The sequence below is a fragment of the Salvelinus namaycush genome, chromosome 6 (genome assembly GCF_016432855.1).
Source record: "Salvelinus namaycush isolate Seneca chromosome 6, SaNama_1.0, whole genome shotgun sequence".
Taxonomy (NCBI): Eukaryota; Metazoa; Chordata; class Actinopteri; order Salmoniformes; family Salmonidae; genus Salvelinus; species Salvelinus namaycush.
Window position 1 is genome coordinate 7,913,755 of NC_052312.1, and position 22,082 is coordinate 7,935,836.

General features: G+C 40.7%; 2 protein-coding genes across 2 annotated transcripts in view; one reads left to right on the forward strand and one right to left on the reverse strand.

Annotated features, from left to right (window-relative positions):
* Positions 1-1,466: 1,466 nt before the first annotated feature.
* Positions 1,467-17,424, reverse strand: rce1a (Ras converting CAAX endopeptidase 1a). Its single transcript, XM_038995440.1, has 8 exons — positions 17,118-17,424; positions 7,427-7,529; positions 6,840-6,923; positions 6,677-6,755; positions 6,409-6,576; positions 4,254-4,325; positions 4,040-4,102; positions 1,467-3,050 (listed from the first exon to the last, which is right to left on the reverse strand). Exons 1-8 carry the CDS (start codon positions 17,285-17,287, stop codon positions 2,821-2,823), a joined length of 969 nt encoding a protein of 322 aa, XP_038851368.1. The 5' UTR covers positions 17,288-17,424; the 3' UTR covers positions 1,467-2,820.
* A 690-nt stretch (positions 17,425-18,114) lies between these two features.
* The window catches only part of peli3 (pellino E3 ubiquitin protein ligase family member 3), a 21,800-nt gene continuing 17,832 nt past the window's right edge, over positions 18,115-22,082 (forward strand). Inside the window, exon 1 of the mRNA XM_038995441.1 lies at positions 18,115-18,393. The gene's annotated coding sequence lies outside the window, so the exon portion shown is untranslated. The remainder of the gene's footprint in view (positions 18,394-22,082) is intronic.

Below are 22,082 nucleotides of genomic sequence, written 5' to 3' on the forward strand. Positions count from 1 at the left end.
AACCCACCCTGAATCTAAACTACACCCTGTCTATATAGTGCAATGGACTACAATGGTCACAGCCTGGTCAAGTAAATAACATGTATTTTCACAAACAACGCAAAGTATCATTTGCGGTGAGTGAGTGAGTTAGCATTGCGATGTAACACTGTCTGTGTCTGTACATTACCTTCTTTTGGGTAATACAGTGCATTTGGAAAAGTAGTAAGACCCCTCAACTTTTCCCACATTTTGTTACATTACAGACTTATTCTAAAACGGATTAAATAGTCCCCCCCCCCCCCCCCCCCCCAATCAATCTACACACAATAACCAATAATGACAAAGCAAAAACAAGTACACTTTTCTTGTCAAATAAATTGTTTTAAAAATAAAATATCACATTTACAAAGGTATTCAGACCCTTTACTCAGTACTTTGTTGAAGTAACTTTGGCAGTGATTACAGTCTCGAGTCTTGGCTATGACGCTACAAGCTTGGCACACCTGTATTTGGGGAGTTTCTCCCATTCTTCTCTGCAGATCCTCTCAGACTCCGCCAGGTTGGATGGGGAGCATCGCTGCACAGCTATTTTCAGGTCTCTCCAGAGATGTTTGTTCGGGTTCTAGTCTGGGCTCTGGCTGTGCCAGAGACTTGTCCCAAAGCCACTCCTGCGTTGTCTTGGCTCTGTGTTTAGGATCATTGTGCTGTTGGAAGGTAAACCTTTGCGCCAGTCTGAGGTCCTGAGCGCTCTGGAGCAGGTTTTCATCAAGGATCTCTCTGTACTTTGCTCTGTTCATCTTTGCCTCGATCCTGACTAGTCTCCCAGTCTCTGCCACTAAAAAACATCCCCACAGTATGCTGCCGCCACCACCACCATGCTTCACCGTAGGGATGGTGCCAGGTTTCCTCCGGACGTGACGCTTGGCATTCAGGACAAAGAGTTCAATCTTGGTTTCATTGGACCAGAGAATCTTGTTTCTCATGGTCTGAGAGTCCTTTATGAGCCTTTTGGCAAACTCCAAGCGGGCGGTCCCATGTGCGTTTTACTGAGGAGTGGCTTCCATCTGGCCACTACCATAAAGGCCTGATTGGTAGAGTGCTGCAGAGATGGTTGTCCTCTGGAAGTTTCTCCCTTCTCCACAGAGGAACTATGGCGCTCTGTCAGAGTGACCATCAGGTTCTTGGGTCACCGCCCTGACCAAGGCCCTTCTCCCCAATTGCCCAGCTCTAGGAAGAGTCTTGGTGGTTCCAAAATTGGAGGCCAATGTGTTCTTAAGGACCTTCAATGCCACAGGAATCTGTGCCTCAACACAATCCTGTCTCGGAGCTCTACGGACAATTCCTTCAACCTCATGGCTTTGTTTTTGCTCTGACATGCACTGTCAACTGTGGGACCTTATTTAGACAGGTGTGTGCCTTTCCAAATCATGTCCAATCAATTGAATTTACCACAGGTGGACTCCAATCAAGTTGTAGAAACATCTAGGATGATCAATGGAAACAGGATGCACCTGAGATCAATTTCGAGTCTCATAGCGAAAGGTCTGAATACTTATGTAAATAAGGTATCGTTTTTTTATGTGTAATTAATGTGTAAAATTACAAATATATATTTTCTGTCATTATGAGGTATTATATGTAGATTGATGAGGGGGAAAAAATATTTAATCAATTTTAGAATAAGGCTGTAACGTAACAAAACGTGGAAAAAGTGAAGGGGTCTGAATACATTCCAATTGCACTGTAGCTTGGTGTGTGTGTGTGTCCATCTGTAGAAGAATATATACCTGTCATCTTGTCTGACAACCATATTGCAACATATAGCAGCATGCAAAGTAGTGGTTAGATAGCATTCAAACCTACATACGACTACAGTACACCTGAGTCTTACAAGGGTTCAAGACCCTTAAGGGGGTTAAGTGTCCGTCATCCCACCTTAAGGTACTTCCCCCTTCAAATCGCTCAAATAAAAAAGCAGTTCTAGAACAAAGAGCCATGAACATGGATGACCCTTGTAAAAGGTCAAACTGTGCAGCGAATGGTAGGGGCCCAGAGTTTTTCCTGATCAGGTTCACATAGTCAGGGAAAAACTCCTGGCCCTAAGAATGGTAATGTTAGCTTGGTGATTATAGGCTTCTATCGGCATGACTTGGAATGGATGCTTGGAATGAGCGACAACTAGAGTGAATGACTGGATTCAGGGCTGGGTAAAGACTGTACACTTTGTGATCTCGCCAAACACCAATCGTCTGGTGTCTTAAAAGCCTGAGAGGAAGACTGAGAACCGTGGCTAAACTATCCTGGACAACTACAGACCAACTGTAAGAACCCAACTATCCCCCTCCAATAAAACACTACAGTATAGAAACATGCAGATGTGTAAATAAATAACTCTTATTCAGCATCTAGAACAGATGAAAACACTGATGTTATTGACCACCAAAATGTCTTACTACTACAGCGCCTCACGTCTTGGCCAGATACGGTTCCTTTGTTAAGTCTACACTACAGACCACATATTGACTGACTGGCTAACTGACTGACTGAGCGCCAATGTAACCTGAACATAGGGAATGGCTGTCTAAGTTACCCTGTTGCCCCTAGCAGCATACATAGTAGAGACAGCCGATAGTACTGAATGTCCATACCTGACACAGCCTTAACACTTCCCACCTCCCCCCAGAGAGAGCCCATCCAAGCAGGCATGACCGAAGAGCTAAAACACCCCTAGTGCTAGGACCACTTGGACCGCTCCTCCTTTCGGCTGCTGATGGGTGGTAGAATCAGCAAACCGGTCCATCAAGTACAGATGGGTGTGTGTGGTGGGTGGGCGTGGGATCAGGAGATGCATAGGGAGCTGGGGACAGAGGCCAGGGTGCAGACGGGGGTGGGCAGGCCGTAGTAGAGGGGGTCTGTGAGGGGGAAAAGGAGGAGGAGGAAGAGGAGGACCCCCAGCAGGTAGCAGGAGAGGATGGTGAAGCGGTGGTGGTGCTCCAGGGCCGTGCTCAGGGCAGGGAAGCCCATGTGATTACAGAAAGAGTGGCACAGCACCGGTCCCACCAGGTGACCTGAGGACAGAGAGAAAAGAATAGCTAGAAATATTAACCAATATTAGGTAGATAGAAATATTCAAGGTGACAAAATGGTTGCACACACACACACACACACCTACCAATCTGACCACAAAGAGGCCCAGACAGACCTAGCTAGTGCCCACAAACCCAGACAGACCTAGCTAGTGCCCACAGACCCAAACAGACCTAGCTAGTACCCAGACAGACCTAGCTAGTACCCACAGACCCATACAGACCTAGCTAGTACCCACAGACCCAGACAGACCTAGCTAGTGCCCACAGACCCAGACAGACCTAGCTAGTACCCAGACAGACCTAGCTAGTACCCAGACAGACATAGCTAGTACCCACAGACCCAGACAGACCTAGCTAGTACCCACAGACCCAGACAGACCTAGCTAGTACCCACAGACCCATACAGACCTAGCTAGTGCCCCAGACCCAGACAGACCTAGCTAGAACCCAGACAGACCTAGCTAGTGCCCAAAGACCCAGACAGACCTAGCTAGTACCCAGACAGACCTAGCTAGTGCCCAAAGACCCAGACAGACCTAGCTAGTACCCAGACAGACCTAGCTAGTGCCCACAGACCCAGACAGACCTAGCTAGTACCCAGACAGACCTAGCTAGTGCCCACAGACCCAGACAGACCTAGCTAGTGCCCACAGACCCAGACAGACCTAGCTAGTACCCACAGACCTAGCTAGTACCCAGACAGACCTAGCTAGTACCCAGACAGACCTAGCTATTGCCCACAGACCCAGACAGACCTGGCTAGTACCCAGACAGACCTAGCTAGTACCCACAGACCCAGACAGACCTAGCTAGTACCCAGACAGACCTAGCTAGTGCCCACAGACCCAGACAGACCTAGCTAGTACCCAGACAGACCTAGCTAGTGCCCACAGACCCAGACAGACCTAGCTAGTACCCACAGACCCAGAGAGACCTCATGTAGGTCATGTAGTGTAGCTAGTACCCACCTGTTCTGATAAATATGAAGGCAGTGTAAGCTCCAAAGACAGCGGTGTAGGAAAACTGGAACACTGCAACACAAACATTAACACAAACCATTAATAATCATATACAGTCTATTTAACCGTCAGTGGAAACGAAGAACACATAGCTAGGCTACAGGAGCCATCTACCACATGGGAGACAAAGTAGAAAAGCTGAAGCTAATCGGTTGGTCCTTACCTGCAGCGAGAAAGATCCCAGACACACTGCCCTGTCTGAATCGCAGCAGTTCGATCACATGATGAAAGTGAGCTGTGAAGACAACATCTTTAGAGTTTCCGGCCCAAAAAATACGACATCAAGGACAGAGTTTTTTTTTAATGATGTCATCATCCAAATGTATTCTCCATTTACATTTTGTTTACCACGTTTACCACTTTCACAGGCATAATTTTTGCAGTACTGGTGAGAGCTACGGGTTCATTATTTCAAAACAATGTATCAAGCTAAAACTCGTTTGAATAATTTTTTAGTGGCAGAAAAAAACATTGCTTTCCAGCGGCAGTTGAGGACAGTTGGTCTGACTGAAAATCGTCTCGTTTTCTCCTATATTATTAAGAACATATCAGGTCAGAGGTTTAAGCCTACTGCCTTCCTGTAATATTAATAATATGAATCAAAACAATAATTATATGAATAATAATAATATTAAGAATATGAATAATAATACTATGAATGAATAATAATTAGATGAATAATTATAATATGAATAATAATATGAAGAATAATACTATGAATACTAATAATAATATGAAGAATAACAATAATATGAATAATAATCATAATATCAATTATAACATTAATAATAGATTGGATTTATGTCCAGATGCTCAAAGCACCTAAATGAGTTTAGCGAAGGCCAAAAACTAGTAGAGAAAAGCAGAGTGCTTCTCTCTCTCTCGCTTTGCGTTGATATGCCAGGTGTTCCATTTGCATGAAAATTATTAGTCAAGAGTCAAGACACACAAAACTACAGTGCCTTCGGAAAGTGTTCACACCCCTGGACTTTTCCCACATTTTGTTAGGTTACAGCCTTATTCTAAAATTCATTACATTTGTTTTTTCCCTCCACACAATACCCCATATTGACAAAGTAAAAACAGTTTTATTTGTTGCTAATTTATACAAAATAAAAATTGAAATACAACATTTACATAAGTATTCAGACCCTTTACTCAGTACTTTGTTGAAGCACCTTTGGCAGCGATTACAACCTTGAGTCTTCTTGGGTATGACGCTACAAGCTCGGCACACCTGTATTGTACTGTTTCTCACATTCTTCTCTGCAGATCCTCTCAAGCTCTGTCAGGTTGGATGGGGAGTGTTGCTGCACAGCTAGTTTTAGGTCTCTCCAGAGATGTTCGATCAGGTTGAAGTCCGGGCTCTGCCTGGGCCACTCAAGGACATTCATAGACTTGTCCCAAAGCCACTCCCATGTTGTCCTGTTGGAAAGTGAACCTTCGACCCAGTCTGAGGTCCTGAGTGCTATGAAGCAGGTTGTCATCAAGGATCTCTCTGTACTTTGCTCCGTTCATCTTTCCCTCGATCCTGACTAGTCTCCCAGTCCCTGTCACTGAAAAACATACCCACAGTATGATGCTGCCACTACCACCATGGTTCATCATAGGGATGGTGCCAGGTTTCCTCCAGACGTGATGCTTGGCATTCAGGCCAAAGAGTTCAATCTTGGTTTCATCAGACCAGAGAATCTTATTTATAGACAGGTGTGTGCCTTTCCAAATCATGTCCAATCAATTGAATTTACCACAGGTGGACTCCAATCAAGTTGTAGAAACATCCAAGATGATCAATGGAAACAGGATGCACCTGAGATCAATTTCGAGTCTCATAGCAAAAGGTCTGAATACTTATGTAAATAAGGTATCGCTTTTTTGTTTGTAATAAATTAGCAAACATTTCTAAAAACCTGTTTAGCTTTGTCATTATGGGGTATTGTGTATAGATTGCTGAGATTTGTATTTATTTAATCCATTTTAGAACAAGGCTGTAACATAACAAAATTGGAAAAAGTTTAGGGGTCTGAATAGTTTCCGAATGCACTGTGTGTGTTGGCTGCAGCTGTAGCACCCCTGGTGTGCAGTACAGCTTTTGCATCAATATTTATGTCGGTCAAAATGGCAGATGGTGTTCGTATTGACTCGCACAGACATTAACTGACATGACACATAAATTATAGCAGCCCCTTTAATGTAATGGAATGAAATGCTGCTAAATCCAATACATTATTTGTTCAATGCAGTTGAGGCAAGCAGATTTTTCTAAATGCAAACCAGATCTAGCCGATCCCGCGGTGCTGTATGTTGATGGGACTTACCTACTCCAAAGAAAAGGGGACAGGTCAACATGGCAGTGGAGGGGCTGGCGCAGGGTACCAGCATGGGCAGCATACAAGCCCTGAACACCAGCTCCTCAGTCAGAGGGGCCACCACCTGGTTCCTCAGCCAGCGCATGTCCCTGAGGCACAGAGCCCAGAACAATGGGTCTGTTGGAGTGGGGGGAGGGGGAGAGAGAGAGAGATGGTCTCCAGGATAACGCAGTAATAACCATATTGTGTGAATAATCATCTCTAGACAGTCTCTCACCAAGGGCCACTCGTATCCCATCCATGAAGCCCCAGGGGCAGTCCATAGCCAGTTGGATGAGAGGGCCAAGAAACAGAACCTACCAGAGCAAAGGTCAGAGGTTAACTACTGTAGGTCAGACAATACCAAAAGTATATCTACAACAGTCTGGTGTGTCTGTTACCATTGTGAGCAGTAGAGGCAGTATGATGGCTGGGATGAGGCCCTCGAAGCGAATGCCCATCAGAGCCAGCAACGACGGGCCGGGCTATAGGGGAACAAGAGAAGTAGTGATGGAATTCATGGAAATGTTCTCATGTGTATAGCATAACATAACACTCCATGAACAGACCAGGAAATAGGCTGTAATCAGTTGTTATCCTGGGCCCCAGCCTTAAAGGAACTGGTTGTGTCATGCATCTGTGCCCAGATAAATGGAAAGCAATGTATCAAGTCCATTATAGGCCAGGGCAAGAGGTTTCTTGGAAAGCTGGCTACGGTGTAGATGTACTGTATTGGCGTAAGCTGCTCTACTTTTTCTAATACATTAGGTAAATGTGATGCACTAAGCTAATATAACCCATTGTTTCCCCATATAAAACTACAGCAGACTGCTATTCAAAGGCACTTGAAAGCATCAACACAGACTCCGCTGTCATTTCCAATCATGAACTTTGTCATCTAATAGCAGTCGGCCTATAGCAGTCGGCCTATATCAGTCGGCCTATAGCAGTCGGCCTATAGCTGAGACAGCGCGGCGTAGAGACTCACCATCACACCAGTGTATACCTTCCATGTCCACACGAAGACAGGCGACAAGGCAGACACGATCAGGACACTGGTGAAGCGCCTCTTGATAACGGCCGGGTGGTCCCTGGGAGCAGGCACGTGATGCACACACAGGAGATGCACATGTCAACATTACATTTTGTAAACAAACCAGCACCTCAAGGAGCAAGAACACTGCAGTTAAGCAGGAAACTAAACAAATAAGCCCTCTGGTTAAGTTTGCTTGCTAATTTATCAGCAAATAATGAAAGGCTAGCAGACTGCTGCAGGGAAATTCCATGGTAACAGAATTACACTAAGACTCAAAATGTTTAAAATGTTTTAAAATACTTTAAAATGTATACCAAACACAAACCATTGATTTCAAAGTTTAACAAACTATATAACTCTATGCACAACTCATTTTAACAATTTACACTGAATATTTTATAAAAACAGATACATTTGGTAAGAGAATATCAAGACTGTTTCAAGGACAGCTTTTTTCCATCTACGTAACATTGCAAAAATCAGAAATTTTCTGTCCAAAAATGATGCAGAAAAATTAATCCATGCATTTGTTACTTCTAGGTTAGACTACTGCAATGCTCTACTTTCCGGCTACCCGGATAAAGCACTAAATAAACTTCAGTTAGTGCTAAATACGGCTGCTAGAATCCTGACTAGAACCAAGAAATTTGATCATATTACTCCAGTGCTAGCTTCCCTACACTGGCTTCCTGTTAAGGCAAGGGCTGATTTCAAGGTTTTACTGTTAACCTATAAAGCGTTACATGGGCTTGCTCCTACCTATCTTTCCGAGTTGGTCCTGCCGTACATACCTATACGTACGCTACGGTCACAAGACGCAGGCCTCCTAATTGTCCCTAGAATTTCTAAGCAAACAGCGGGAGGCAGGGCTTTCTCCTATAGATCTCCATTTTTATGGAACGGTCTGCCTACCCATGTGAGAGACGCAGACTCGGTCTCAACCTTTAAGTCTTTACTGAAGACTTATCTCTTCGGTAGGTCATATGATTGAGTGTAGTCTGGCCCAGGAGTGTGAAGGTGAACGGAAAGGCTCTGGAGCAACGAACCGCCCTTGCTGTCTCTGCCTGGCCGGTTCCCCTCTCTCCACTGGGATTCTCTACCTCTAAACCTATTACAGGGGCTGAGTCACTGGCTTACTGGTTCTCTTTCATGCCGTCCCTAGGAGGGGTGCGTCACTTGAGTGGGTTGAGTTACTGACGTGATCTTCCTGTCTGGGTTGGCGCCCCCCCTTGGTTTGTGCTGTGGTGGAGATCTTTGTGGGCTATACTCGGCCTTGTCTCAGGATTGTAAGTTGGTGGTTGAAGATATCCCTCTAGTGGTGCGGGGGCTGTGCTTTGGCAAAGTGGGTGGGGTTATATCCTTCCTGTTTGGCCCTGTCCGGAGGTTTCATCGGATGGGGCCACAGTGTCTCCTGACCCCTCCTGTCTCAGCCTCCAGTATTTATGCTGCAGTAGTTTATGTGTCGGGGGGCTAGGGTCAGTTGGTTATACCTGGAGTACTTCTCCTGTCTTATCCAGTGTCCTGTGTGAATTTAAGTATGCTCTCTCTAATTCTCTCGTTCTCTCTTTCTTTCTCTCTCTCTGAGAACCTGAGCCCTAGGACCATACGTCACGGCAAACCGGGCATGATGACTCCTTGCTGTCCCCGGTCCACCTGGCCTTGCTGCTGTTCCAGTTTCAACTGCTCTGCCTGCGGTTATGGAACCCCTACCTGTCCCAGACCTGCTGCTTTCAACTCTTAATGATCGGCTATGAAAAGCCAACTGACTTTTATTCCTGATTTATTATTTGACCATGCTTGTCATTTATGAACATTTTGAAAATCTTGGCTCTCTCTAATTCTCTCCTTCTCTCTTTCTTTCTCTCTCTCGGAGGACCTGAGCCCTAGGACCATACGTCAGGACTACCGGGCATGATGACTCCTTGCTGTCCCCAGTCCGCCTGGCCTTGCTGCTATTCCAGTTTCAACTGTTCTGCCTGCGGTTACGGAACCCCTACCTGTCCCAGACCTGCTGTTTTCAACTCTTAATGATCGGCTATGAAAAGCCAACTGACATTTATTCCTGATTATTATTTGACCATGCTTGTCATTTATGAACATTTTGAAAATCTTGGCTCTCTAATTTTCTCCTTCTCTCTTTCTTTCTCTCTCTCGGAGGACCTGAGCCCTAGGACCATACGTCAGGACTACCGGGCATGTTGACCCCTTGCTGTCCCCAGTCCACCTGGCCTTGCTGCTATTCCAGTTTCAACTGTTCTGCCTGCGGTTATGGAACCGCCACCTGTCCCAGACCTGCTGTTTTCAACTCTTAATGATCGGCTATGAAAAGCCAACTGAAAATTATTCATGATTATTATTTGACCATGCTTGTCACTTATGAACATCTTGGCATAGTTCTGTTATAATCTCCACCCGGCACAGCCAGAAGAGGACTGGCCACCCCTCATAGCCTGGTTCCTCTCTAGGTTTCTTCCTAGGTTTTGGCCTTTCTAGGGAGTTTTTCCTAGCCACCGTGCTTCTACACCTGCATTGCTTGCTGTTTGGGGTTTTAGGCTGGGTTTCTGTACAGCACTTCAAGATATTAGCTGATGTACGAAGGGCTATATAAAATAAACTTGATTGATTGATTGAGAATAGACATTTGGGAGATGTTACAGTAATTCTGTTACCAAACTTTGCATCTGCACTAGAACAAAAGCCGGCAGATGGAGATATTGAGTCATTTCATGTTACTGTCCAAAGGGAATGTATGCAACACTGTTATTCTCATTGAAAACCAGTCAAAAAAGTGATAGATCTGTTCTATTTCTATGCTTCCCGTTCTAAAGTTTAGTTTTGGCATCTTTTACTTTCGGTTTTGTACACCAGCTTCAAACACTATTTTTTTGGTTAAGGAAAATATAGTTCACAGTGGTTTAGAAGGTACAAATGATTCTCTACACTATACTTGCTTGTTTTGACACAAACTGACATTTAGGTTGAACTACTTGAATTTAGCAAACAGGAAACGGCGGAGAGATTTCTGCATATTGCACCTTTCAATACATATCAAACCACATTTTATTTGTCAAATGTGCTGAATACAACAGGTGTAGACCGGATTTAAATATTAGAAGATGTCATGGTTTGTTTTAGCCTTTCAATTCATCTTTAATAGAAAATGACTCAAGTAAAAGTGAAAGTTTACTTGAGTAAAAGTATCTGGTTTTAAATGTACTTAAATACAGTGATAGAAAAAGTACTAAATTGTCATACTTTGGTAAAAGTATCAAGTATAAGTAAATGCTATACATCAAATTCCTTTTATTCAGCAAACCAGATAGAACAATCTTCTTGTTTTTTAAATTTATTTTACGGACAGACGGGCAAACTCCAACACTCAGACTTAATTTACAAACGCATTATTTGTGTTTAGTGAGACCACCAGATCAGAGGCAGTAGGGATGACAATGCTCTATATTGATAGGTGGGTGAATTGGACCATATTGCTGTCCTGCTTGAGCATTCTAAATGTAACTAGTACTTTTGGGTCTCAGGGAAAATGTATGGGAGTAAAAATTACATATTTTCTTTAGGAATGTAGTGGAGTAAAAGTTTAAAAATATATATAAATAGTAAAGTACAGATACACCACTGTTCACTCTAAACAGAAAATGAACATAGCAGTTTCTATTGTACAAATTCAGGAAGGTCCCTCCCAGTTTCGTTTGCTCTGTTTGGTTCTTAAACGGTTTACATAATGAATAAGCTTCCACCCCTAGTCTGATAGTTTCAAAATAAATAGTGGCTGCAACCTGATTGGCTGAACGCGATACGCAACATCTGGGACTAGCATTAGCTATTCTAGCATGGTGGTGGAAAATGTTGTTTCATAAAGAAAGTACGCATATTTTCCCCGCTTTATTCCACCTTCTCACCATTTGTATTTATTATGGATCCCCATTAGTTCCTGCCAAGGCAGCAGCTACTCTTTCTTGGGTTCAGCAAAAATGAAGGCAGTAATAGACATTATATTACAACTTTTAAACATTAAAATACATTTTACAACAGATTTCACAATACAATAAGTGTGTGCTCTCCGGTCACTAGTGTTCTACTACACACTATCCAGGTGTACATGTGTGTATAGTGTGTTTGTATGTGTGTGTGAGTTTTCACAGTCCTCGCTGTTCCATAAGGTGTATTTTTATCTGTTTAAAAAAAATCTGATTCTACTGCTTGCATCAGGTAGTCATGGCTCTATGAGGTACTGTGCGTCTCCCATAGTCTGTTCTGGACTTGGTGACTGTGAAGAGACCTCTGGTGGCATGTGTTGTGGCGTATACATGGGTATACGAACTGTGTGCTAGTGAATCTCTCCTCTACATTGAACCATGATGGATTGACATGCATATGATTAATGTTAGCTGTACATGTACATTTAAGAGCCAGCCGTGCTGTCCTGGGCCAGTTGTGATTTTCCCAAGTCCTTCTTTGTGGCACCTGACCACACAACAGGGCCTGCCTTGCTAATCTTTAATAATGGAACACTAGGCACTAGGGAAGCACGATATATTGGTAAGCATATCGGAATCGGACGATATTAGCTAAAAATGCTAACATCGGCACAATGTCTAGTTTAACGGCGATGTGAAAAATCGATGTCAAAGCTGACGTGCATACCTATATAAGGTAGGTAGATGGCGTAATGACGGCATGAAAAGTACAGCGCTACACAGAACAAAAGCAGAAAAATACTAAGCGCACACTTCCAACAGTCATTTGAAAGCGTAAGAAAATTTCAGCGAGACAACTCAAAAGGCGAAATCCATTAACGGCAAGATAATGAAATTAATTTACATTGACAATCACACTTATTGTTCTCTGTCGTGGATGATGTTGGTATTTGCCGACTGGTCGAACACCTCGAGCCCCAGTACACACTACCAAGTAGGCGCTATTTTTCAGATTGCTCTACTGGAGATACACAATATTGCTGAAACACACATCCATGAGCTACTTGCTATGGGCGTCACTGCTATTAGCTTCACGACTGACATTTGGACCAGCGATGTCAGACCCATGAGCATGCTGAGTCTGACAGCACAGTGGGTCGACAAGGATTTCATACTGAGGAAAGCTGTATTGCTCAAGAATGTGCTGGTTCTCATACCGCTGCAGCCATTTCAATGGCATTTGAGAACGTTTGATACTTGGAAACATGAACACTCCTAGCTCCATTCGAACAACTGACTCGAGAAATAAGCTAATCAACTGCGTTTGCAGCAGACGTGATACCCTCTGTCATGGCATTGAAATGCCTGCTCAACAAAACTGCCCACACATACCGTGGAGTTAAAACTTGCAAAAGTACTCTACAAGAGGCTGTGAACAAGCGATTCGGTGGCATTCTCTCTGAGCCTCTTTACTGTGTCACCACCATGCTCGATGCTAGGTACAAGGACCGCTTGGCATTCTCTCAGTCAGCTTCATGAGGTAGTCACCTGGAATGCATTTCAATTAACAGGTGTGCCTTGTTCAAAGTTAATTTGTGGAATTGATTTCCTTCTTAATGCATTTGAGCCAATCAGTTGTGTTGTGACAAGGTAGGGGTGGTATACAGAAGATAGCCCTATTTGGTAAAAGACCAAGTCCATATTATGGCAAGAACAGCTCAAACAAGCAAAGAGAAACGACAGTCCATCATTACTTTAAGACATGAAGGTCAGTCAATATTAGAGGTCGACCGATTATGATTTTTCAACGCCGATACCAATAATTGGAGGACCAAAAAAAGCCGATACCGATTAATCGGCCGATTTTGATATATATATATATATTTGTAATAATACAATACTGTAACAATACTGAATGAACACTTTTATTTTAACTTTATATAATACATAAAATCTATTTAGTCTCAAATAAATAATGAAACATGTTCAATTTGGTTTAAATAATGCAAAAACACAATGTTGGAGAAGAAAGTAAAAGTGCAATATGTGCCATGTAAAAAAAGCTAACGTTTATGTTCTTTGCTCAGAACATGAGAACAAAACATATGGGTTTTGTGATGAATGAGCCATCTGATTCAATGAATGATGAAGCAGAGTTTCCCTTTTTTTATATGTTCACTGATATATCATGCATCCCTAATTTCAATCCATAGTTTACTAGAATGGCGGCATTAAAAAAATAAATGCTATATAGATTCTGGATCAGAGGAACAAAAAACAAGGCATTTTGTCAAAATTGAATCTTTTGTGCAAGAAATCATTAACAGGGTAGATGGAAGAAAACATAAAATTCGTTTCTTTAACTTTTGGGATAACTGGACAAGTAAGGTAAAAGGTAGTCGCTTTTGACCATAGCATGGGACTGTCACTTCCCTAGCATGGGACTGTCACTTCCCTAGCATGGGACTGTCACTTCCCTAGCATGGGACTGTCACTTCCCTAGCATGGGACTGTCACTTCCCTAGCATGGGACTGTCACTTCCCTAGCATGGGACTGTCACTTCCCTAGCATGGGACTGTCACTTCCCTAGCATGGGACTGTCACTTCCCTAGCATGGGACTGTCACTTCCCTAGCATGGGACTGTCACTTCCCTAGCATGGGACTGTCACTTCCCTAGCATGGGACTGTCACTTCCCTAGCATGGGACTGTCACTTCCCTAGCATGGGACTGTCACTTCCCTAGCATGGGACTGTCACTTCCATAGCATGGGACTGTCACTTCCATAGCAATATATTGAATTATAATCACCAAAATTGACTTCATTAACTGCCAATTGTATCGACTTATTGTTGCATTTTTTTATCCAAAAGATTCAAGTCATTAATTTGTAAACTTGGAAAAGAGAGAACAACCTCATAATATAACAAAATGTTCTTAATAAGTCCAAGGAAGTGGAATTGCTTTGCAAACCTTCATATATTCTCTCTGAGTAATATTAACCTGAAATTTACCAATGAACTCATCAAACAACAAAAACTTGTCTTCCAAATCACATACAAAATGAATACCCTTGTCAAACCAAAGGACTTTGAAAATGGATTTCCTATTAATTTTAATAACTATATTATTTCAAATCAATGTTTTGTGGGGGGTAAAATTGTGCTTGAATATCATTTTCCAGAAAACTAACATTTGCTGGTGAAACAGACAATTTCACAGGTAATTTTGGAGGGTCAAAATCACATTTCATTAGGATTTCAAGTCCACCAAGTTTATTAAACAGACTGTTAAGGATATGATACCACGTATAGGTAGGATTAGACTGACATCATTTCAACCATTTCATTCTAAAAGCACCCACTAACGACTCAAAATCAATAGCCAGTAAACATCCCCGATCATAGTCTTTCACTAATAGTGATTTCCGAATATAATGTGTTTTATTCCTCCAAACAAATCTAAATATAACAGAATTTACATGTTTTATTTTACTAGAAGAAAAAGGGACTGACTTGGGTAAATGATTCTAGATAAACCATCTGTCTTGGACAAAAGAATAGGACCCAAAATTGACATATCACGTTGCTGCCACTGACTTAATTGAACTCTCATGGAATTCATCCTATTATCGATGTTTAAAGATTCTCTATCTGAAACGTTTTTAGTGATAACAATTCCTAAATATTTAACTTCCTTTTAAAGCTATGCAGGCAATGTCGATGGAGTCACAGCAATGAATTGGCATGAGATCACATTTGTTAAGGTTGAGAGTCAACCCAAAGACCATAGAACATGTCTTGATGCTGTCAATAGCCAAGGGAATAGCCGCTCTATCCTTTTGGAAAAGGGAAGTATCATCTGCAAATTGACTGATATTTATATCTTTGCCAAAAATACAGATCCCTTTTAAAATCTCAGATTTGTTAAGAAATACAGCTAGTAAATATGTGGCTAAAATAAATAAAAGAGTGGAGATTGGTCAACCCTGTCTAAATCCTCTAGCAATAGAGAAACGATTGGATGTGCCATTACTCATAGCCACCGAAATGCTAATATCATTATTCATCATCACTTTACAGAAATTCTCCCCAAACCCAATAGTAGAGAGAGTTCTAAATAAAAAGTTGTTCTAAAGTGTCACAAAAGCCTTTTAAAAAATCTAAAAACAATATAAAGCCATCATCTTCTATGAACTCGCAGTAATCTAAAATATCTAAAACCAATCGTATATGGTTATGGATACTCCTTCCTTTAATGAAGGCTGATTGAGTTTCACTGATTATATAATTAAGGCCTTTTTTCAGCCTATTGACATAGACATGGGTAACTTATAGTCAGTTGCCAACAACGTGATTGGTCTCCAATTGTCCAGGTTAACAGAGTTCTTCTTTGGTTTGGGTATAAGAACTATTAGTCCCTGTCTCAAAGAAGGAGGTAAGATAGCATTAGCAATACCCTCTTTGTAGACAGAAAAAAATTGCTCTCTAATATCAGGCCAAAAATGTCAATAGAATTCAGGAGTCAGACCATCCGGTCCAAGAGATTTACCTATAGGCATGTGTTTAATGGCTTGGTCCAACTCCGTAATATCTATATCAGAATCACAAGTTTCTTAAACCTTTCTTCTATAGGCCAGAGTTATTAACTGAATCAAAAAATGAATCCAAGTCGCCTTCTGAAAGATGAGATTGATGTAGTAAACTGTAGAAAGAGTATTTTCTTATTAATCACTTCAAGATAATCAGATATAGTGTCATTTACATAAATGGATGTAATACTATTCCTAGTCTGCCTACTCTTCTCCAAATTAAAGAAATAAGTTGGGGGGTTCACCTTTTTCAATCCATTTGGCCTTTGAACAAATCAAGGCACCCTTTTTTTAAACTTTATTTAACTAGGCAAGTCAGTTAAGAACAAATTCTTATTTACAATGATGGCCTATGAACAGTGGGTTAACTGACTTGTTCAGGGGCAGAACAACATATCTTTACCTTGTCATTTCGGGGATTCGATCTAGCAACCTTTCGGTTACTGGCCCAACGCTCTAACCACTAGGTTACCTGCCACCCCGCACTCTGTGCCTTATTGTTATATATGTAATCCAGATCACATTGGCATTTAGCAAGCTCTGCTTTTTCATTTTCATTTATATCAAGTTTATTGCTCAGCCTGTTAATATCAACAATAATATCCATCTGCTTGGATAATCTTTTCTGAGCTAGCATTTTACGAGTAGTGAAGGCATTTTACCAGTAGTGATGGCAATTCTGAATTTAATCATTTCCCATTTGTTAGCAGAAGAAAGAACAGAATCGAGGCAGGTCTCTCTGATAAGTGCTTTAGACTGTAACTAAATGACGAATTATTTAAAAGAAAATAGTTTAATTTCCAGTATGCTTTAGAAAATCCACTAATTATATGTAAACGACTCAATAACGCCATCTGCTGGCCTTTGGGCTTTTTTGTTGAAATTACTATGTAAATTGTTCAGAGTAGTATGGCTTGTTCAACTTTGAAATCGATGTTTTTGGTTTGGCATACATTTAAGTGAAACAACGGAGATTCGGCGTAATTCCGTTACCATGGAATTACCCTGCACGAAAGCCATGCTAGATAGTTATCTGCCGACAAGCTGGCAAACTACCACTTCCGTATGTTTTTAGAATCTTCTACGAATCAAGAAAAAAAAGAAATACGAGGCTTACCTTGGCAAATCACTTCTCCACACGTATAAGCTCCCAACGTAGGAGCAGGCAAGCAGCAAACATGACAGAACAGACACCCAGCATATTCCGTCAGGAGGGACAAACTCGCCATTGCTGCTCCACATTTGGTTTGACATAAGATTTGGCGTTAAATCGTCATCCTCTACCATGGCGAGGGTACAGAGTCAATGGTTGTGTTTGAACAAAGATATTATGCCGTGGTGTGATAATTCTTTGACCACCTTAATTCGTGAAAAAATATTCATAAACACGAGCTGAGAAAAATGTCAGTTCTTGCTCGCTCACATATCCTGGGCGCTGTAATTTAACGTCATCATGTGGCGTCAGACGCACGCCTTCCCGTGACACATTCGAATGTCAGTGGATTATTAGGACTGTATAATAGGAGCGTAATGACAGTCAATTAACAAAAAAACATTAAGGAATGTTTGTATTAGAGCATTTTATTCATTTTTTTCACGTTTTATTAAGCTAACGAAAATCATAACTCTACATGCAAATGTTCTTAATTTTATTCTAGGCCTACTTAAAAAATAAATAAAAAACATTATTATGAATTTAATTTACATATTTACCCATAAGTAGCAGGAAATTACCTTTTTTGCCTTGGGGAAAGGTAGCATATGTTTCTCAGCAAGTCAACAGCTTGCTCATTCTTCAAATTTACAGCCACTTATCATATCTCCCTAGAATATAGAGCAGTGAGGTGTTTCTGAATTTTTTTAAAAAAAAATGTCATTCACACAGACTAATCTACACACTGCCAATGCTACTGTACCTGCCTGAAGCGCGCCTTTTTTACAGTAGTTTACCTACTGTACAGTACAAGTACCACGCGCAGGAATCAGCAAATAGCTGGAGCCAGCACGTTGTGCGAATCTGAAGACGGCCTTACGCAATAGTCGCGGAATCCTGACCAACTGCAGAGACGCATTAATGTGGGCGATGGTGGATCCGTGTGACTACTGAGTTTTTACCAAAGGAGAGCAGCGCTAGAGAGAGATGGGCGTGACAACTGGGTGTCTGGACCACGACTAGTCTCCAGGGGGAAAGAGCATCTCGCAGTCTCCAATGTACCCGATGACAACGGAGAGGCAATGCCGACTGTCCGGTCCAATGGTTGTTCCATCCAATTTACCTTAGCAGGTGGTCTTTTAACAACGGCACGACGCCCGATATTGAGGCCACACGGGGATTGACACAATCTAAAAGGGAATAAAAAATCTTACGGACCTACTTCGGAAAACATCAGCGGGTATTTATTGATTAATTTGGCTACCTGTTCAATTACTGGCCATCAATGTGTTTTTTGGTGCTGAAGTGGGGTGACAATTGGCCGGTCGTGTGCTTTTTTTCTTTTGTTACATTCATGACACGATGCTAGGAGATAGGATAGCCTATTTTGTTGTCCGTGCGTGTGTGCTTGCGTGCGTGGTGATGTCTTACATTGTAGTATTTATTGTCTGTGCAGTGGGTTCCCTTGTGTACTTCCCTGCCTCATAGACTGCTGTGCTATGGAGCCGAGAAACGTTGAACAAAGAACAACATATTACAATGGATAGGCTATTAAAATAGACACTAACCTCATTAAGTTTAAAGATACTCTAATAAACAGACCATCACTTTCCACCATAATAACATTTAATTACATTTTTTATGTTATAATAACATAACAACATGTTTTCATATAGCTTAATATATATTTTTCAGTGATGGTTCTTTCAGCAAGCCTATACGCACATTAAACAAAGGTTGTTATAGCTACAATATTTATAACCAACGGAAATGTCATCATTCCATACTGTTACGGCTGTGATTATTTAAAGTCAAATGACAAGTCCTTTATAACACAACTGCATCTCCTTGGTTATAGGGATCATAGACGACCGTTGTGAGTGTGACAGAGGGAGACGCAATCCTCTGCAATCTGCCGGTTAAAGGCACAGAACCAGTCATGATCATTTTCTCATCGCTCAAATCAGTGTGTAGCTAGTTGGTTTACATACATATCAAAACATGTCTAGCTTAGCCTTATTGCAGAACCAACGGGCGTTGTGCATAGTTGATTTATTCTGATCATTGGTGCTTGGCAAATTCTGTTCTTTGGGGAGGCCTGCTTGATGAGATAGGCATGATGATAATGGGGACCAAGATGGCTCACAACTCCCGCATACTTTGGAGTACAAGTACACAGTGTGGAACCTGGAAGTGTGTCAATATTATGTAAGAACAATTATTGAGCATGTTTGGTTCCTTTAGGACCTCTTGTCCAACACACAAACATATTGTGAAGTTCTTACAAAAAGCTGTATAGGTAGGTTGATCTGTACATTTAATAGATCTAGAAATAAACTCAAGCCTCAGTCTAAGAAATCAGTGTTAATTTGGCATATACTGTATTGTGTGCACAGCATAACACACACACACACACACACACACTCATTCACTCACACACACACACTCATGATTCAACAACGTGTTTTGAGACACACTCATTTTCAATTTGTGTGCACCATAACCAGTCTCCTATTCCCCATGATGTACAGTAGTCTTGTTAAAGAGGCCTCGGTGTTCTCTTGTTGTGTCCTTAATAGAGCCTACTGGGAGCCTGTCTGTCTTCACTGTTTACTCCTCTTCTTCCTCCTCTTCCTCCTATAGAGTAAATATACAACTTCATTAATACTGTTTATAACCACATTAATACTGTTTATAACCACATTAATATGGTTTACAACTTAATTAATAAGGTTCACACCTTTATTAATACTGTTTACAACTACTGTTTACAACCTAATTAATGCTGTGTACAAATACAGTAATGCTGTTTACAACTTAATACGTTTTAGAACTTCACTAATACTGTTTAGAATGCCATTAATACTGTTTACAACTTAATTAATACTGTTTACAACTTAATTAATACTGTTTACAACTACATTAATACTGTTTACAACTTAATTAATACTGCTAACAACTACATTAATGCTGTTTACAACTTAATTAATACTGTTTACAACTTAATTAATACTGTTAACAACTACTTTAATACTGTTTACAACTTAATTAATACGGTTTACAGCTTTATTAATACTGTTTACAACTACATTAATACTGTTTACAACTTAAATAATACGGTTTACAGCTTTATTAATACTGTTTACAACTTAATTAATACTGTTTACAGCTTTATTAATACTGTTTACAACTTAATTAATACTGTTTACAACTTAATTAATACTGTTTACAACTTAATTAATACTGTTTACAACTTAATTAATACTGTTTACAACTACATTAATACTGTTTACAACTTAATTAATACTGTTTACAACTTAATTAATACTGTTTACAACTTAATTAATACGGTTTACAGCTTTATTAATACTGTTTACAACTTAATTAATACTGTTTACAGCTTTATTAATACTGTTTACAACTACATTAATACTGTTTACAACGTAATTAATACTGCTAACAACTACATTAATACTGTTTACAACTTAATTAATACTGTTTACAACTTAATTAATACTGTTTACAACTTAATTAATACTGTTTACAACTACATTAATACTGTTTACAGCTTTATTAATACTCTTTACAACTTAATTATTACTGTTTACAACTTAATTAATACTGCTAACAACTACATTAATACTGCTAACAACTACATTAATACGGTTTACAACTACATTAATACTGTTTACAACGTAATTAATACTGCTAACAACTACATTAATACTGTTTATAACCACATTAATACTGTTTACAACTTAATTAATACTGTTTACAACTTAATTAATACTGTTTATAACCACATTAATACTGTTTACAACTTAATTAATACTGTTTACAACTTAATTAATACTGTTTATAACCACATTAATACTGTTTACAACTTAATTAATACTGTTTACAACTTAATTAATACTGTTTACAACTACATTAATACTGTTTACAACTTAATTAATACTGTTTACAACTACATTAATACTGTTTACAACTACATTAATGCTGTTTACAACTTCAAAGAGCAAATAAAGACAACCATCATTTTTAAAATGTATTTAACCTTTACTTAACTAGACAAGTCAGTTAAGAACAAATTCTTAGTTACAATGACGGCCTACCTCGGCCAAACCCTAACTCGGACAACGCTGGGCCAATTGTGCACCGCCCTATGAGTAAGTTCCTTAAACTAAAACAGAATCCCACTTAAAATGCCTTATTAAATGGACTATTGTCTACTGTCTGCAGTCACACAGATGAATCCTGCATGACTGATGCTTACTCATACAGACCGCTAGCTGGTTATCTGCTGTGACACGTGGGGGAGAGAGAGAGCGATTGAGGGAGGGAGGGGGGAGAGAGAGAGATGGAGGGAGGGGGGGAGAGAGAGGGTGAGTCAGAATGGCTGTGGAGAGTGTGTGTGGTAGAGGTAGAGAGGTGATGAGGTAACAGAGCGGCCCACCTGTGTCTTCCTGTAGAGGTGGAGAGGTGATGAGCTAACAGAGGTCTTCCTGTAGAGAGGTGATGAGGTAACAGAGCTACTCACCTGTGTCTTCCTGTAGAGCCAGAGGGGTCAAGCAGGTGGGTGGAGGTGGCAATAACACAGAGAGGAGATTTTTTAAAAAAAATTACCTACCGGCAAAATATTATGAAGTCTTTAGGGGAACCTTAGGCCAAGTGTAGACCAAACCCATTTGAACCATTTGAGATATGAACCCATTTGAACCATTTGAGATATGAACCCATTTGAACCATTTCAGATATGAACCCATTTGAACCATTTGAGATATGAACCCAGTTGAACCATTTGAGATATGAACCCATTTGAACCATTTGAAATATGAACCCAGTTGAACCTGACAAAGAGTAGTCTCAAAGGAAGAGAATGTGCTGCAACTCTGAATCCCTATCTGTAAACAAGCAAAAAGGTACTTT

Excerpts from the sequence above, each read along its gene's own strand:
- rce1a (XM_038995440.1), bottom strand. The coding sequence starts at position 17,287 with ATGGTAGAGGATGACGATTTAACGCCAAATCTTATGTCAAACCAAATG. Across the intron at positions 6,924-7,426 it reads AGGTATACACTGGTGTGATG|CCCGGCCCGTCGTTGCTGGC; the intron begins GTGAGTCTCTAC and ends GTTCCCCTATAG. Across the intron at positions 3,051-4,039 it reads CTTCATATTTATCAGAACAG|GTCACCTGGTGGGACCGGTG; the intron begins GTGGGTACTAGC and ends CTCTGTCCTCAG.